The sequence below is a fragment of the Copadichromis virginalis genome, linkage group LG4 (genome assembly GCF_057382275.1).
Source record: "Copadichromis virginalis isolate Kocher_CV1m ecotype Utaka linkage group LG4, C_Virginalis_male_GT1.1, whole genome shotgun sequence".
In the NCBI taxonomy this organism is placed as follows: Eukaryota; Metazoa; Chordata; class Actinopteri; order Cichliformes; family Cichlidae; genus Copadichromis; species Copadichromis virginalis.
The window spans coordinates 22,046,934-22,065,739 of record NC_140621.1 but is presented as its reverse complement, the minus strand read 5'-3'; the positions used below and the strand labels follow the sequence as shown (position 1 = coordinate 22,065,739).

The 18,806-nt window shown below is 36.9% G+C and overlaps 2 protein-coding genes across 3 annotated transcripts in view; both read left to right on the top strand.

Annotated features, from left to right (window-relative positions):
• The first annotated feature begins 3,900 nt into the window (after positions 1-3,900).
• Positions 3,901-17,258, top strand: LOC146711386 (nuclear GTPase SLIP-GC-like). 2 transcript variants are annotated; one of them, XM_085454219.1, is made up of 23 exons: positions 3,901-4,612; positions 6,361-6,442; positions 6,614-6,726; positions 7,494-7,535; positions 7,644-7,682; positions 8,609-8,633; positions 8,791-8,877; positions 9,186-9,273; positions 10,286-10,502; positions 10,624-10,845; positions 11,959-12,165; positions 12,258-12,433; positions 13,034-13,127; positions 13,210-13,297; positions 13,415-13,536; positions 13,778-13,951; positions 14,038-14,192; positions 14,321-14,438; positions 14,571-14,679; positions 14,781-14,911; positions 15,128-15,209; positions 15,386-15,467; positions 15,776-17,258. In XM_085454219.1, the coding sequence occupies exons 2-23, from the start codon at positions 6,376-6,378 to the stop codon at positions 15,843-15,845; spliced, it is 2,508 nt and encodes an 835-aa protein (XP_085310345.1). In that variant the 5' UTR covers positions 3,901-4,612; positions 6,361-6,375; the 3' UTR covers positions 15,846-17,258. The 2 variants fall into 2 exon arrangements, with proteins under 2 accessions (XP_085310345.1, XP_085310346.1); XM_085454220.1 differs by lacking the exon at positions 3,901-4,612 and having other exon boundaries at positions 6,218-6,442; positions 15,386-15,491; positions 15,776-15,840.
• Positions 5,904-18,806, top strand: part of LOC146711384 (nuclear GTPase SLIP-GC-like) — a 74,815-nt gene continuing 61,912 nt past the window's right edge. The window contains exon 1 of the mRNA XM_085454223.1: positions 5,904-6,225. The gene's annotated coding sequence lies outside the window, so the exon portion shown is untranslated. The remainder of the gene's footprint in view (positions 6,226-18,806) is intronic.

The window sequence follows — 18,806 nt, the reverse complement described above, 5'->3', positions numbered from 1 at the left end:
GTGCACTCAATATATTTATATATCTACATCCAAACTCAGTCAATTACTATACATCCACTACGGCAACTCAAAACTTTATTTATAGTCCTCTAATAAACATAAATGGCATTTGAAACACACACTCAACAATGTTTGCAGCAGTATTTGTAAAACCAACTGTGGCTTAAACAGTTCACTGCTTACTCATTTGCATTTTCACTCACACACACTCCTCCAAAAATAGCAGCAGGCAGTCAGTGCATTACTGACTCGACACACAGAGATCTCTCACACCAAATTTTATTATTCTATATTACAACGACGTCTTATATTTACAACTACTGTCAGATCTGTCAGCTTTAGCGCCTAACCAATTTAGACAAATTTAAAATAACCGCCCACCAATTAACCAGTATCAAGACTTTAACTGTTTCTGGCCTCATTTCTAAAATCCCTAACTCAATTTAAAAGCGTCAACCAACCCAAACTTTGCCTGAAGCTCTATTTTTGGCATTTCACAGCCAAGGCTTACCTCGAAGTGTTAAGTTAAAGTTACACGCCCGAAATCCACTTCTGCTGGCCAAAAAAGCGCAGATACCGTTTCAAACGGTAAGGAGATTCTAACTCCTAGTTATTCTGGAGTGCCCCAAGCTCCACAGTGACCAACTGACTATCCCTCTTCGAGGACAATGCATAAGCGTCCTTTGCATTGGCAAGCGTTACCTCTGAGCACTGCGCTTCCTAGCAGACTCTAACTGCCGTTCTAGAATAATTTATAATACTTTGAAACAACAGTAAAACACCCAAAACAAGTGTATAACTGAGGCAGGTGCAACCTAGTGGTCAAATGGAGACTCCAACTCACAAAATGACCGCTCAGGTCCACTCTTATGACCAAATTTGGACTCTAACCAACACAATAACCAATTCCCTACCAAACTACTTGAGACTCTAACTCAATTTCTTTGGGACTTCAACCCAGTATTTAAACTTTTCCTGGCAGACTCTAACTGCTTTAGCAGACTTTACTGCTTTCATTTCTTCATTCTTCTTAGCAGAACTCTAACTGCTTCAACTCATGAGATTTTCATCAAAATCAAAACAGACATCCACCAGTAACTTCAGTGAGTAGACTTAAATTTTATCATGTCCAATTTGGCACACTTTGGAAATAATTCAACAGGTAGTGCCTTACCTTTTGAATAAGCCGGCTTATGCCCACTCACTTAGACCACTGGAACTCATGTCTGCCCGTCAGACCACCCAAGACCACCAAATTTCTCCATCTAAACCTCCAACTCACCCTCCTCAATAACCGGACGAAGCCCCCAAATGTTAAGATTCATTATTGAGGAAGGGTACAAGAGGTGATCGAAGAATAACCACACCGATCCGGCCGGGTGAAGTCAAACGATGATTTTAATGAATACACGCGTGGGAAGACAACTCTGTACGCAGACAGGAAGTAGTCTTCAACTTAATCAAAGCATGAACAGATATTTTATAGCATCAGGGTTTGTTTACTGACGCCCCTTCATGCGTCACCGGTACATTTTATACATAGATCAGATCAACATCATCATGACTTTTCACCTAGAAAATCATCTCCTATTTTCATGGCTTGGTACTTTCCGTTCTTATCTTAAAATGAATTGTTCCTCTTTCTTGCCGAGACAACAAGGAACGGTTCCTCTTTTACCAAGACAATTTTGCAGTTACAGCCAAACATAACTAACCTCTCCTCTAAATAAATCTAATTTAAAGTGTGTGTGTGTGTGTGTGTGTTGACCTCACATGCTCTTTGTGTCACCTCTTCACCTACTGTCTGTGTCTCGTCCTCAAATGCTCTTTCTTAATTCACCTGTTACACTTCTGACCTTTTACCAGACCAGAAGCTCACTGAGACTATGTGTATGTCTTCTACTAAATAAATGTTTTAACCAAGAACCTCTACTAAAACCTTAATATAAAATGATCTGATATATAAGTGTTTTGTAAGCCTGTATTGCAATTCCTTCTCTGGCTCCAAGTCACTTGCACAATAGATTGTCCGAACATCGCGCCGAACAAAGCTTCCGACCCCCAATTAATTGACCGAGCTCCAACTCTTTAATAAGCACAGATATGCATTATGTATAAAATAGTCATAACTGCTTAAGGCCTTCTTAAAGCTATCTGTTACATTGTTAAAGCCTCGTCTTAGCCTGCGGCTCAAAATAACTTCCTGCTTCTTTCTACATACAACTTCCTGTCAGCCTGCAACTCAGTCTTTCTGAAAGAGACACTGTTTAAACCTTGGAATGCAATATCCATGCTGCAGATTATATTATTAATGCAATGACAATTATTTAACAATAGCAGTAAAATAATTTCCCTCCTCGACACTATTCACATGGATCCAGCTGAGACACGCATCTTATTTTTTTAACCTCATATTAATCTGTGTTTTAAAGGCAGCAATATTTTTGCAACATCTAAATAATTAATTGAGATAAACTTTAAATGCCGAGAGATGTCAAGAACACTGGACGGAGTGGACTCAATGGCAGAATGGTTAAGGTTTAGTGCCTTTATTTACAGTGACAAGAATTACCAGGGTAATATATATAGTTGCGAGGGAAAAAGGTAAGGCACATACATGAGTTAATGGAGCCAGGTTTTGCATAGTTCACCAATCCAGAGAAGAAAGACTCTGGGCCACCATCACGTGTGTTAAACCTATGTCATGGACCTGGGTCTGAGGGACCCAAGGTTATTAAATAAGTTATGGACATGTGTATTTTTGGTGCTGCTGTCGCTCGTTTTCCTGGTTTGTGTGTGCGTGCGTGTGTGTGTGCGTGCGTGTGTGTGTGTGTGTGTACAGAGCACCGGTCTACAGGCATCATCAGGCCCGGCAGGTGTGTTCAGACTGGATGCTGGCCACACCTGAGGGAGCTCATTACGCACACCTGCAGCTGATCAAGCCTCGTCGGGGGAGCTACTTAGGTGTGTTGTGGAGCTCTCTCCGACGCTTGTTTCGTGAGACTTCCCGTCAGTTTCCCAGCTAGAAGTCAGTGAGTGTGAGTTTGTCGCAGTGTGGTGTATTTGCCTCTGGTATTTTCCCAGGAGGATTGTGGAAGGAGAGGACAGCAAGCACGGGTTACACGAATACCACGGAGCAGACCGTGACACTGATGACATAATCTGGGACAGGTGGTCGAGTCATCCACTGTTAAAATAAAAAAAATTCTAAAATTGTTTTCTTAAAGAGAAGGGGCATGCAATTTGGGGGGATTAAATTTAATATACCCCAGTATCCATACAATAGTAAAAAGCTTTTGCATTTCTGTGTGTGGAGTGAAATTGTGGACTGAAGTGAAGAACGGAAGCAATGTCCCAGCACGACTCAGTCTAACAAGCAGTAAAAAAAACAAAACGTGTGTGTGTGTGTGTGTGTGTGTGTGTGTGGATGCACGCACGCACGCACGCGTATGTTTATATAACTTTATATATCTGTAAATTTGTATATGTTTTGACGTGTTAGGGTTATAAAAGCAAACACATGTAACAAATTGTAAGGAAGAATTTCTGATGGATAAATAGGAAGAAAACGTGTTGATTATTAGTAGTGGTGGAAAGGGGGTGGGATTAAAAAAGCTTATGCTTCTTCCAGAGCTGCTTCTTACTCCTACAGGGTTTTTATTTTATTTTATAACCATTATTGTTTGGCTTTCCTTTGTTTGGCTTTGTTTGTTTTTGTTTCTTTCCCCGCCACAATACAACACATTACAAATACCAGGAATTTCGAGCAGTTTCTTTCATATGGACTTCGTTATCTTCTTATTATTTCCATCTGTCTCTCTCTCTCTTATGAACCGGATCTGTTAGTGCTCTGGCGCTCAGCCTGGCGCACTGGACCGAACCAAATCATGAAATAAGGAGGGGAGGCGATGTCAGACTCTGACTAGATTTCATTATTTGTTGGCAATGACAAAACGACATTAATTCTAGAAGAGAGGAGTGGTAAGGTCAAATACCTTATGAAACAAACATCCCTTTATTGTAATATGTTAATATTTTCAAAAGTAAAAGTAATTGACGGTTTACTATTTTTCTAGCGCTCATGTTATCACTTTTCTCATCCTTATGACGCCTCTGTTTGTTAGTACGGAATGAAGCTTAGAAAACGGGACATAATTGTGCGATTTTATCACTAATTTGTGTTAAATACTTATATAACACAGTGTTCTTTATTTCTTGTCTTTTGTTTTTAATCTGTAAACTTTAATCCATTCGATTTGTTTGTCACCAAACAAAACCGCTTTCTACATGCATCAACACCACTTCTGCGTCTTCCCTATCCTGTTTTTTGTTTTCTGAGTTCTGCTTTTCCGTGCACACCCACTTTACTCTGTCTAGATTTAGCGTTGTATTATATGTAGCGATCCACTTTCACTTGCCAAACAGTGAACTACACTTTTTGCAAAACCGAGTCCCAGTTTGTTTTTGGACTTTTGCTTTTTGCTAGATTTTTTTTTTCACCCTGTTCCAGTGTGTGCCTCCCTGCATTTTGTTTTTATTTTTTTTTTTAACTTTTTGTTCATTTATTTATTTTATTGTCAACTGTCTTTTTCTGCATTACTTTAAACCAAAGGTAAGTAGTTTAAACTTTTAATTTGAATTCAATAAAAGTTTATCTGAATATAGAATTAGAGTCAATGAATTTAAGGACCAGTTGATTACAAAGTCTAATTTGTCAAGCAGTACTGTCTGATGAAATATTACAGTTTATCTTTTAGTTTCTTGCTTATGGATGATTTTGTGGAGAAAAAAAACTGGGCCTAAGTAAGTGGCTGGAGAGATTTGAAGATATTGATACGGATGTGATCTACTGACTGTGAAACAGAAAATCTACTAAAAACATGAGTACTACAACATTGTTCTGCAGTCCAATGCAAACATTTTGGAACGTACATTCTCCAGGGCTGTGGGATGCGCCAGGAAGTTGGGGGTGGGGAGGTTTAGGGTGTAAGAGATAAAGTGTACATTGCATTCCTCTTGTCATGATCCAATGCGCTCTATAAAGTCTGTGAACTAGCAAACCCAGCTGCACACAGAGCACAAGAATAAACAGTATAAGCTGAAACTGATTGTTCCGCACAGCCAAGAAAATCATATCAGATGTTCTGTGGCTAAAATAACTCTTTCATCCACAAAATGGGTGGAGGTCTTAGAACTGAAGGGGAAAAAAAAGGATTGAACCAAAAGTGTCATATTAGCCGAACTGTTTATATTTGGTTTTTAAACTGTGTGTATTTTTCTATCAAACTCAGACTCCGTCTATAAGTATTTTGTCAGAAATATTTTATTATTCTGTTTCCAGTGACATTATGTTCAGTTGAGGTACTGTTGCTGCCCATCTTAAGTTGGGCTTTAGACAACTTGCCCCATTCACGCCCATGCATACAACCACTTTTTCTGTGATCTTTACTTTAGACTTTTTGAATGCAGAATATTTTATTAAAGCTATTTAGCAGGAGCAAAGCAAAGGATGTATTAAATAATAATAATCACTTAATATACTTAACTAATTATTCTACTCCGAGACAATGCAAATTTCTAATACTGATCTTGAGAGTAATGAGAGAGCAGAGGATTGGCACATCCAGGCAGGAAGTTGCACTTCTTTGGGTCGTGTCAATATAATCCAATAGTAAGGTAGTAACGCTATACTGAGTCCTTCAATTACTTGACATTGTAATCCAACACAACACAAATAGAGAATAAATGTAGTTTAGCACTTTTGTGCTATTTTGTCACATAATCATATGATTATGTGATTAAAATAGCACAAAAGTGCCTTCCTTTCCAAACTACATTTATTCTCTATTTGTGCTGTGTTGGATTACAATGTCAAGTAATTGAAGGACTCAGTATAGAGTTACTACGTTACTATTGGATTATATTGGTCTGGGGAGGTTGTTACCCCCCTCTCTCAGTCACTTCCAATCTGGCCTGCACAAACACCACCTCTTCCTGCTCTTCTCTGTTCTCAGTTCTGCTTTACCCTGTGGCAGCCTCGCTTCTGTCAGTCTGCCCCAGGGCAGCTGTGGCTACAACCGTAGCTTGCCTCCACCAGTGTGTGAATGCGAGAGTGAATGAATAGTGGCATTGAAAAGCGCCTTGGGTTCTTTGAAAAGCGCTATATAAATCCAATCCATTATTATCTCCCTCAGCAGCCTTTTCCTGCGTTACTTCTAACAAAAGGTGAACTGTTGAACTTTTAATCTGAATTTGATATCAGTGTCTCTGATTTATATATGCATTAAAGGAGAAGTTGATCACAAATGTCTAACCTGTAAAGCAGTACTGTCTGGTTAAACATCACAGTTTATCTTACAGTTTCACTTCCTTGTCATGGATGATTTCGTAAGAAACAAACTGGCTGAATGGGGGCTAAGTGAGTGGGTGGAGAAATTTAAAGGTAAAGTATTAACGTGAATCCATGATCGGTACAGATATTGATCCTGATGTGATCTGTTAACTGTGAAACAGCTCATATAACTATGCCCATTGCTTTGTCACTCATTGAACAAGAATTTCTAAAGCAAGTTGAGAATAATCTTTATCTCTGCAACTTTATTTTTAATTACAGATGAACAAATCGATGCAGAAAGTCTGCGTGTCCTTGATGATCGAGAAATTGATAATTTGATCCCAAAAGCTGGACCAAGAGTGAAATTCAAGAAGAACCTCAAGCTGTTAAAGGTAATTACGTTTTTTTAACAACATTTTTATTTGAGTGTTCGGAGGTGAACTGTTGTTAGAATTATCAGAATATTAAAAATGTACTGGCGGTAATAATATGTAGTGTCATTTTTGTTAATTCTTTACTAAAACTGAAATGTTTTTGTTGTGCTAGGAAGAAATAAACACAAATCAAGAAATCAAGAAACAGTAGTAAGAGGTTAATATTAAACACTGCTTTGCTGGGCTAAAGGGGCCTTGCTAGCTATGGGATGTTTAAGAGTGCGAAGCAGAGTCTCCAATTCTGTGATCCTGGCCTCCAGAGCTGCAAATAGTCTACAAATAGTATCATTATTGCTAAAGGAGGCTAAGGAGTAATTAAGCACAAAAGTAACAAAAGTAATCTGACACAATGAGCAAGAAAGTGCAGGAGGTACAGGTGAAAGGGCCATGCTGCTAGTGAGTTGGCTACAGGCCAAGCTAAGCTAGCGAATCCCTGATGGCACAGTGAGTGAATACTGTGACTATAATTAGTGAGTGAATACACAGAGTGCATGAAGATAACACTATGAAATACGCTATCTATACGTTTTTAATTAGACTGGCTACACAGATAAGCTACACAAAAATACCACTCTGCGTTGGAACAAGAAGTGATAGTCTACCATGGAGAGGGAACACCAAATGACCCACTGGTGTTCGACAGCGTCTCACTGGCAGTAATTATTTGTAGAGTAATTTTATTAATTCTTAACTAATATAGATTTGAACTGATTTTACTGTTGTAGGAAGAAGAAAACTCAAATCGGGAAACAGTCAATTCTGTTCAAGTAAGTAAATGTGAAGGGAAAAGTTCTTAAATGTCCATATGACAAATACAATTTTAATACACGTTTAAGAGGTTAATATTAAACACTGCTTTGCACTTTTATCTGCAGTGTGAACAGGAGCATGAAGAAGCAGCTGATGTGGTTCAGGTAAGGGTTATACTGAATTTCAGACATTTAGGCCAACTACCTGAGACAAAGTAAAGCTCCATCCTCTGGTCTATAGAAACTGACCACTCTCTACAGAAACCAATAAATGACTGAATCTAAAAACCTAATTCATAGGTTGGGTTGGGAAATATACATTTTGCCCTAGCTAGGGGTTCGCTAACCGTCTCTGTAGGTCTTCATGACTGGGACTTTGTTGTGGAAATTTTGACAATAACCTGCAACACACCCATTGAGCGTTTTGAAAAGGGTGTAATAAACACATTGCAATGTGGATAGAAGCATCCCAGCCAAACCACTAGGATCATCTCTGAATCGTGGCCACCGCCCTTACATCTTATATACCCAGAGACAGACAAAGACACTCCACAAACTCTTACATGTTGGCCCCTCTCACGGGGAGGCTATACCATCAGCCTCATGCTTAAAACCCTCTCCCTCTCAGAGAGAATTATAACCTTGCTTTCTGCTTAACCGTCACCTAAAGATTTACATCCCTGAAAAGGAGAGGGAGTCTCACTATCTGTTTAACGTCTCCCATGAACTAACAATGGCCCCACTGTGTCAGTGTGTGTGTGTAGAGCACAGGGCTCATTTCTAGTGCACATGCATACAACTAAGTGACAGGAGTGCTCTTGCTATACTAAAGTGATATTACTATTACTAATGTGATATGATTAAACATGTGATTAATACACGAGAACAGAAATCTGCCACCAAAACTTAATTATGTAAAAGAATTGTCTCATAGCATAAGAAGAGGGTAATGGGAGGGCGTAATGTACTCTTCATCAGTCTGCTAGTTGAAAACATGGAGAACTTGTACATTAGTGTCCTTTAAATGCTGTTAAAGAGCAATGCCAATGCAAATAGTAATAATTTCCTGTATAACTCATATTCATCCTCAGGTCTTGCCATCCACAAGTGATACAGGTGAGACACATGCATCGTATTTATTGCATCTCATATTATTCTGTGTTTTAAAGGCACCAATATTTTTTGCAATCTACATAACTTTACTAAGAATAGATTTACTGAGAGAAAGACGTTTTTCTTTTCTTATTATTTTTTGTTGTTTTTATCCAATCAGGAAAGAGAAAATCAGACCTTCAAAGTGATGCCAGCAGGTTGCAGTCACCAGCTAAGCGACAGTGTCAGTCTATGCCAGGATTTGAAGGTATTTATGTTTCTTACTAAACAGTGTCACAGTTTAAGCCACTATAGGGTTAAACCTCTGTGCAGCACAATTTTCCCAACATGCCAGTTTCATCTTTGATGCTAGAAATTACTTTTTCTTTGGCCTGTTGTCAAAATGTAACACTCACATGATGCATGGTATACTAAGTATGATTGGTAAGTGGTCATATTATGATCCTGATATACTCTAATTCACACAGGTTTGTTTTTTTAACATGAGATTTTACATTTTCTGGTTATTCTAGTCTATAATTCCTTCTAAATAGTTTTTTACTTTTTTGTCCACAGAATCAATCATACTGTCTGATGTGAAAAGCATCATGACATTTGTACATGCCAGACTAAATGACCAAGACAAACTCAGTGCTTTCTTGAAGTGAGTATTAATTTTTTTCATATTTTGTAATGTATGGGCCTGGTTCCACTCCTGATTGCGTGACAGTTTCACTAACAAATCACAGAGTTTGTTTTTAAAGAAAGCAAAAATGCAGAAAATATCTGTAAAACATCCTCAGAAGCTGCTAGTTATGTGTAATTTAGTCACACGGAGATGAATTAACCTAAATGCACTAACTGCACGTCTTTGGACTGTTGGAGAAAGCCAGAGTACCTGGAGAGAACCGAGGCAAACACAGAGAGAACACGTAAACTCAAAACAAAAATGCCCCCAACCAGATGGTGGTGTGAGACAACAGTGTCATCATGCCATCATGCTGCCTGAACATGAACCCTTTTGGTTCAATAGTCACCAATTAGTTTCTTGTGTCAGTCTGTTTGACGTGTTGGTTCTTTGTTTAGTTGTCTGTGAAGGTTCTCAGTCATCCAGGTCATCGTAGTCAAAGGAGCTTGCAAAGAAAAGCGTCTGGACTTCTTTAAGTTGCTTGAAGACGTTTCACCTCTCATCCGAGAAGTGGAGAAGCTTCTCGGATGAGAGGTGAAACGTCTTCAAGCAACTTAAAGAAGTCCAGACGCTTTTCTTTGCAAGGTCCTTTGACTTTGTTTAGTTATTTTTACATCATACTTTTGACTTACAGCCGCACAATTATAGATGACGGAATGATTCGGTAGTAAACTAAAACTTTCCAATTTAAGACCAACAAAGACTGATATTTTTAGGAAGTTTTGGTGACTTAGCTACATTTTTTTTCCTGTTCCCGGTATCTACCAACTCTTGAAGGAAACATTTTCACTTTAGCTGACACAAAAAAGAAGGTGTAGATCAAAACAACATACAGTAAACAATTAGTGGAGCGAGTCTATAAAACTGAAATGCCTAGTAGTCATTACTATTAAAAATAATATAACTCTCTTTTAAACCTTTTGAAGCATGTTTAAAAATGTTTTCATGACTGAATCAATTAACCCATATTTAAAATATTGTTCAACAGGAAAAAGATCAGTGATTTGGAGACAGACAAGAGGGAGCTGGTTGGTGTCTTTGGTAAAACTGGGGCTGGAAAGAGCTCTTTGATAAATGCCATCATCAAAGAGAAGAATCTTTTACCCTCAGGAAGCATCAATGCCTGCACCTCAGTCATGATTAAAGTGGAAGCTAACACACGTAGCACAAAGTATGAAGCAGAAATTGAGTTCATCACAAAGGAGGTAAAATGAATTCTCAAAGTTTGATTTGTACTTAAAACTAAATCATTTGTTATAGTGCAGTTCTTGGAGCTTAAGGCTGGGTACATGCCTCCAATAAATGGCTTGTCATCTATTTTTGTAGGAGTGGAAAGATGAGTTGTGGTCATTTCGTCAGTTTCTTGACAATAATGAAGATCAGGACAAGGAAGGCGATGATGATTATCGTGATGCTGTTGAAAAGCTGTCAGCACTTTATGGAGAAGAATGGAAAGAGAAGTCCTCTGAAAACCTCATGGAGAACAAATATTTCAAAGAAATTCCAGAATTTCTCCAATCCAGGCGAAAGATTTTGAGATGTGAATCAGTAAGACAAACTCATATTGCTACTATAACAGACAGCCATGATAGTCTACACACTGGGGATGCTGGGAAGGGGACACAGGTGAAACTAGGACATCTTGGACACAAAAGGGAACTGACCAAATTAACAAAAGATTACGAATTGGAAACACATCTCACTTCTGAAAACAAAATGCAGCATAGATCCAAAAGTCCAAAAAACACAAAACACCAAAAACAGTTTTTTTCTTTCTTTATTTCTGTCTGTCGAATGATAATTAGAGACTTACTCAAAACTATCAAATGGTTGATTGTTTTAAAAAGGGTTTCACATGACCTGAATTTCTCCTCAGTCTTGATCCAATATAACGCAAGGGGAAGCTTGTACATGACACAATCTGATCATTTAAATCGAAAATTGACGAAGGTTCCCTTGCACATCTATTTTGGCATTTCCCTGTCTTTAAAGCTTTTTGGAGCCAGATTTTTACGTGGTTTTCAAACCAATTTAGGAAAAAAGTACCACTTGTGGTACACTGGCTATAATTGGATCATTTGCATCAATCGAATCTGTTTTTCCTTTTCACAAAAACAGATAATTACAATGGGTATGCTGGCTGCAAAGAAACTTATTCTTTTACAGTGGCGGTCTTCTTCGGCCCCGTGTTTTAAAAGGTGGTTTAATGAGATGGTGTCTGTGGCCAGGGTGGAACAGATAATATTTGATAGAAAGGGGAAACTGGCGAGTTTTTGTACGATTTGGTAGCCATTTCTAGAATTCTTAATTAACTGATCATAATTCATGCCTCACGCTCTGCGCGAATTTTCTTATTTTATTTTACTCTTTATTTAGTTAATGTTGTTATAATTTTTTCTTCCTCTTTTTTTCTCCTTTTTCTTTTTTCCTTATAAGTTCACAAATGCTAAATGTAGTAATTGTCCTCAGTTGAATCTGTATAAGCATGCTGTGTTTAATATAAAAGCAAAAAATAAAATAATTTAAAAAAAATATATTTTTTTAGTGATCCAATTTCTTTAAGTTGTTTTTTTTTATGTCGCAGACTTTTTAATGGTTTTTGTAAAGCACTTAAACTGTAGGATTAAAATTAAACTGCACTGCTTTTATTATTTATTGCAGGCTAATGAACTTTCTGCAAAATGTGTCAAGTACACAAGAAGTGATTCAAAACAAGGAGAAGGCAATGAAGGAAAAAAGTGGTTTTGGCCACTAGTGAAGTGTGTGACTGTCAGGGTGCCAAACAAGTCTCTTCTCCAGCATGTCACACTTGTGGACCTTCCTGGAAATGACGACTGTAACAAGAGCAGAGATCAGATGTGGAAAGGGGTAATTCACATTTACTGCTCTTTGCTTATACTGTGTTGTCTGTAAACAGTCATCTTTCAATGAAGCACTGAGACATGTTATTCTCCTTTCAGATAGTTGGAGATTGTTCTACTGTGTGGATTGTGACTGACATTAATCGAGCAGCATCAGAGAAAGCAGCCTGGGGGATCCTGGAAAGTGTCAGTAGTCTGATTGGAAATGGTGGCGAATGTCAGCAAATTCACTTTATCTGCACCAAGTCTGATCTTCTTGATGATTCAGATGATCTGTAAGTACATTTTCCATGCAAACTCCCATATTTGCGAGTTTGTTTTTTAAACAGTCAAAATAAATACATTAAGCAAATAAAGCCATATAATCATAAATGACTGGACCCGCAAAGCAGACAACTGAAGCTCAATAGGTTTATTTCTAATGAAACAAATGTATACAATGAACTGGTGAATTAGTGGAGAGCACCACCCTAAGGTGGTGGTTTGGGAGAGAGTACTCAATGACTGGCTGGAAGGAAAAAAGACGGAGACTGTAGTGAACAGGTAAGTATTTTGGTGTGAGGCTCTGACAACCCAAGTTAGCAAGTATGAGAGGATATTAACCAGACCAGACATTTAAAAATAGAAGGCAACAAACTGGAGTACCAGCACCATCAGGCAGAGAAACATTGCCACAGCCAGTCTTTAAATACAATCTATGTGTTAACAAAGAGTTACAGGTGTGCAAAAGTCAGGCAAAGCTCTGCTTGGTTCCCACATTTTCACCTAAAGGCCAAGAATAAATCAAAACCGCCCAGCCTGCCCCAAATTAATGATGGTGATGGTGATGATAATAGTGATGACGGTAACAGTACAGATATGCTCATTTCTTGTAGTTCACGAGCTCATATCCATGATCGAATAGTAATGAGAAACCTGCAAGCCAAGGATGGAGTAAGGAAAGAATTCAACAAGCGAAGCAAGATTAAGGTGAGTTTTATAGGCTGATAGAAAATAATACAGACTCTCCACAGTTGCAAAGATGCTTTAAAATTAAATCATTTTTCCGCAGAAACACTTCACTGACGACAGTTTCAAAGTGTTCACAGTGAGCTCCAAAGAGTTCCTAAAAGGGAAGCATCTAAGTCCAGAAGAGACTGGTAGGTGAAGTCTTGATGCACATGTTGTTTTAGTTTGCTCTGACTGAAAGAAGAATTATTTAATTTGAATTATAGTACGTAATTTCAAACTGTGGCACTGAAATTTCTTCTTAACAGAAATACCCAAACTTCAGGGATTTTTGCAAGATCTCAATGACTGTCACTCTGAGATAGTAAACTATGTGAGTGGAGCTTATGGGATTCTTGCTTTGATTCAAGGAGCCAACTCCGGAGGAGTGGTAAGTTCAAGTAAAAGATACACAACAACATTCTCTTACATGTTGGGATTTATCAAATGTCTTTGTGTTTCTTATTGTGTTTTTTATGTATTAATTTATAGGTTACTAAGTGATCAATTGATTGTATTTTTGCCGTTCTGTTTTACTTACAGTAGAGTGACTTAAAGCCAAGTGGAGTTTATAGAGAAGAAATAATAATAAGTATTTTGTTTATGGTTTTATTCCTTCAAATATTTTTCAGGATGATAAAAAAGGTGAGGTGTGTTCAGAACTTGAGAGACACATGATCCTTCAACTAGCAAATATCAACAAAGAAATGGAAGAGACCATTACGGCCTTTGAAAAATATCTTGATGATGGCGTTGAGAAATCCAAACGTTCATACGGAGAAAAACTCAAGAACTTCTTGTATCACGTATGTATTTTAAATCTAGGTGTAACAAAACAACAGGTTTTACAGGAGTATGTATTTAAATAATTCCGTTTTCTTTTTTGTTTTAGGGAAAGAAGGGTGGTGGTTTTTGCAGGGTACTGAAGTGTGTTGTTGAGAATGGTGGCGTCCACAAACCAAAGAATGGGACCCTAATTAACCTTAACATGAAGTTGGCTTCATGTCTGACTGACAGCATTGATGAAGAATTCAGAAAGACCTTCCCGTAAGAAAAGACAAGTTCTAAACAGTCACATAATATTATTCAAGATATGTAATTTATAACATATCACAATTTTCAAATATAAACTTGCCAACTCTGCCATTAATAACCACAATGTTTACATGTTTTAGAAATGACTCAGAATGTGGAGCATTCAACGGAGTCATCAAGACTTTTTCTCTTAACACTGATTCTCTGATTGAAAAGTACAAAAATACTGAACTGCAGCTCAGATTTCTCAAGACAGAGGTAAGAGATGAAACTTTCCTATACATCAATTCAAACAGTAAAGTACAGTAAAAGGAAAAAATGAAAAATTAGTTTTATAGCTTGATGTAATTTAAAACGACGTTCATCTGTATTTCATGTTTTGTGTCTAAGGAAGAAAAAATTAAGGCAAAACTGAACAGAATGATCCGGGAACAGAAGAAAAAAGTCTACAGCAGTCTGACAGAGACAATTGAGAACATTATGGAAGAAGGCTACAAGAGTAAGAGATAATATTATTCACAACTTGGCACTAAAACACATATTTATATTTATCATTATTCAGCAAGAGGAATCTAATTGGAGTTTTCTGTCTTATTGTAGAGGCTGCAGAATTTAGAGGAGAAGGCCAGCTGTACAACATGAGGGAGACTATTAAGAACCATGTGCACTCAAAAAAGGACATGTTTGAGCAGGCAAAAAATACCATGTTGGAGAAGTTACGCAGTTTAAGGGTTTGTCCTGTTTTATGAAGAAGTATTATGACCATATTTTGTTATAGCTCACCTGAAGGCTTTTTCTGTGTTTAACTGGAATAGACTTATACAAAAATGTATGTTTCCATTTATGTTTTAAATGAAGTCTGAGAAATTTCTAAATGTAATTTAATATGACTTTAATACAATATTTGATCTGTGATAAGTGAATACAATTTTTTTTTTTTAAATTAGAGAGACATCCTTGAGATTCTGGAGACTACTATGAAGGAATCCTTTGAACTTTCATTCAAGACTGATGGGAGCTCACTCCCAGGTAAACAGGACAGTTTGCTGTAATTACATTGGTTCCAAGTGCTTGATAATGCTTCCGTCCTTTTCTCTTTATCTTTGCAATCTTGCACCTGATAACTTCGTCTGTGTAACTATTTATCTGTTTTTCAAATTAACTTATAAATTACTGATTCATAAAAATTCAAATTTGTTTTTCAGATGTTTCAACAGAGCTTGATATGGTGAAGAAACGTTATGATGAACTTCCAGGCACTCCAGATGATGAAGTGTCCCTTACTGGGTAACTCCTAATATGTTATCAATGGTATTACATTAAATATTAAAAATTTTACAAAAAATAAAGAATTTTTGCTCTTAACAATGTTAACAATTATTTTAAGCCAAAGTATGATGATCAGCTGAGAGGCTGCAATGAGTCCATTTTAGGGGAATCTGCAATTCAACATTTAAACTAATTATAGCCATTAGTATTCTTTAGTGTGAGGAGTTTTACAAGCAATATTACGATTTTTAAAATGTAGAAATTATATTATGTTCATTGGTTATTGTTTATTGTCAAACCTTTGCTCTCTTTTTTTAATGTTTCAGAGTTGCTGACCAGGTAGTAACTGCAGAAGCCTGGACACAAACAGGTCTTACCAGAGGAAGTGCTGTTTAAAACAAAGAAAACATCCGATTTGGTCTCAATCCTTTTCAGTTGTTTTTATTTGGTCTTTGGTGACATTTGACTTTGATTTTGTGAATGTCATAAGTGATTCTGGATTTTTATTTCTGTAAGACATTTGTCTCTTTTAATGTTTTAAATCTTGAGGCTAGCAGAGAAGTTGGAGGAAAAACTGAAAGAGATTCACATCACTCTACATACATTGTTTTGATCTACTTTAATGCTTTTATTTCATGAGTTTAGTTATGGTTCATTCAGATGACAATGACAATTATATAGCACATTTCAGTACATGTAAAATCAGTCTACTTATCACAGAAGGTAAAAACATGGCAACACTTTATAATACAGCCCACAACTAACGCGTAATTCCCCTGTAATTAAAAGGAACATCAATGTATTTTATCTAAAATTACAATTAAAACTGTGATTGTATTTACCTACAAATATTTAAAGGTAACAAGTCATCCAGATCATTGATTTAAGATTTTTATTATGAGATAATAGTTTTTCATCTCAACCTTTCACACACAAATATGTGTTTTTGACAGGTTTTCATACATTAGAGCCACAGCAGAGGGTGCGTTTTCTTAAAAACAATATCTGAATTAGGATAAGATGGATTTGTGTATGAAAAACACAACTAGTCATAAATTTATTTGTAAAACTTAAAGTTTCTGGGGTTTTTTTCCAAGGACACATTCACACTTCTTGTCATGCTCTTTTAATTGTTGCTTTCTTGTTCCCTACAATCTTTCTGACCTGTCATCTATGTTTATTCTTCACAAAGAATATTATTATATGAACATAGTTTTGGTAGTAGTATCAGTGGACTCTGTTGTGATATTTTGACAACATAGTGTGCTGTTGACAGAATTTGAGTTTGTCTAAGGTGCACCTCTGTCACACCTAACAGCCATTGTTGTTGTTGCAGGTCTTTCCAAGTATCCTGTGCCATTTGAGTCCCCACAAAAGAACTGAGTGTATTTTGTATGAAAATATATTATCACATTATTTCTAAAAGCGTGTCTTACAATCTGAATCCCCAATTTACCTTAGAAATCAACTATACTTTTGTTTGGGTTTTTAATGCAATGCAATATCCTGAAATGCCATGTCCAGTCATTTTTGTTCAAGTTCAGTTTTTAAAATATAAGTAATAAAAATTAAAAACAGTTGTACACCCTTACTCATAATATTATAACCAGATGTTATTTTAATTCTGTGAATACATTTTCAATGCTTAAAGTCTTTGATATAAGTCCCTGAATTGGCTGTAACCCCCATTACTCTTACTCTTAGGGGCATTGTTTTTTTGTTGTTGTTATTTTTGTTTGTTTTCTTTTCTTTTTTAAAGGAAAATCATCTTTTTTTAAAGAACCAGAATAAATATCAGTCTTTCATCAACATTTTCTTCCATTTTTCTGAATGATTCACAGATGTGTTGAAGGCAAGGCAAGTTTATTTGTATAGCACAATTCAACAACAAGGTGATTCAAAGTGCTTTACAGAGACATTAGAAACAAAAACAAATAAAAAGCATGATTTAAAATTGATTAAAACAAGCAAACAAACAAACTAATTAACAAACAAACAACAGTATATAAAATCAAAACAGATAAAATCAGAACAATAGATAAAATCAGTAGTTAAATGTAAGTTTTGAAATTTAAGCTTAAAAGTGTGGATTTGGTGCTTTATTCAAATGCAGCTGAGAATAGGTGAGTCTTCAACCTGGATTTAAATAAACTGAGTGTTTCAGCTGATCTGAGGCTTTCTGGGAGTTTGTTCCAGATATAAGGAGCATAAAAGCTGAATGCAGCTTCTCCGTGTCTGGTTCTGACTCTGGGAACTGATAAAAGACCGGATCCAGATGACCTGAGGGATCTGGAAGGTTCATACTGGGTCAGGAGGTCACTGATGTATTTTGGTCCTAAACCATTCAGAGCTTTATAGACCAGCATCAGAACTTTAAAGTCTATCCTCTGACGGACAGGCAGCCAGTGTAAAGACCTCAGAGCTGGACTGATGTGGTCCACTTTTTTGGTCTTAGTGAGGACTCGAGCAGCAGAGTTCTGAATGAGCTGTAGTTGTCTGACTGATTTTTTAGGTAGACCTGTAAAGATGCTGTTACAGTAATCAAGCCTACTAAAGATGAATGCATGGACTAGTTTTTCCAGGTCCTGTTGAGACATCAGATCTTTTATCCTTGAAATATTCTTGAGGTGATAGTAAGCTGACTTTGTTATTGTCTTAATGTGTTTTTCTAAGTTTAGGTCTGCATCCATCACTACACCCAAATTTCTCGCCTGGTTTGTGGTTTTTAGGTGTATAGATTGAAGTTCTCTGGTGACCTGTAATCGTTTTTCTTTGGCGCCAAAGACTATTACCTCAGTTTTGTTTTTGTTTAGCTGGAGAAAATTGTGGCACAACCAGTCATTAATTTCCTCAATGCATTTACCGAGAGCCTGTACAGGGCCTCGGTCTCCTGGTGACATTGTGATATATATTTGTGTGTCATCTGCATAGCTGTGGTAGTTTATTTTGTTGTTTATTTTGTTGTTCTTTATATGAAGCATAACATGTTCACCCTCTCATGCTTATTTACAGTATAAACTGATACTGCCTCACGTAAGTAATAAAGGCTAATTTAAGTATAAAGTATGAAATATTTCTCAATGCATTTTGTATTATAGTATTTTTTTTTCATATTTTGGTATCTCAACCTCAAAAACGTAAGGCAGCAAGACTGTTGATGTAAAAGGAGACTGTGAAGACTATTAAAAATTGTGTATAAATGATAACAATAGTAAATTTACAGTGAAGTATATGGGCATGATTTTATTATTTTTTTATCATTCTTGATGAGCTCTCAGCCGTAAAAGGCTGATGGGGTATTGTAGTCACTCTGCCTGGTGGGCGGAGCCTATCCCAGCAGTCCAGAGGCGGGGTGAA

Bases quoted from the DNA above. Each gene is read 5' to 3' on its own strand.
- LOC146711386 (XM_085454219.1), top strand. From the start codon at position 6,376: ATGGATGATTTCGTAAGAAACAAACTGGCTGAATGGGGGCTAAGTGAG. The intron at 7,536-7,643 runs GTAAGTAAATGT...TTTTATCTGCAG, and splicing joins AAACAGTCAATTCTGTTCAA to TGTGAACAGGAGCATGAAGA. The intron at 12,434-13,033 runs GTAAGTACATTT...CATTTCTTGTAG, and splicing joins CTTGATGATTCAGATGATCT to TTCACGAGCTCATATCCATG.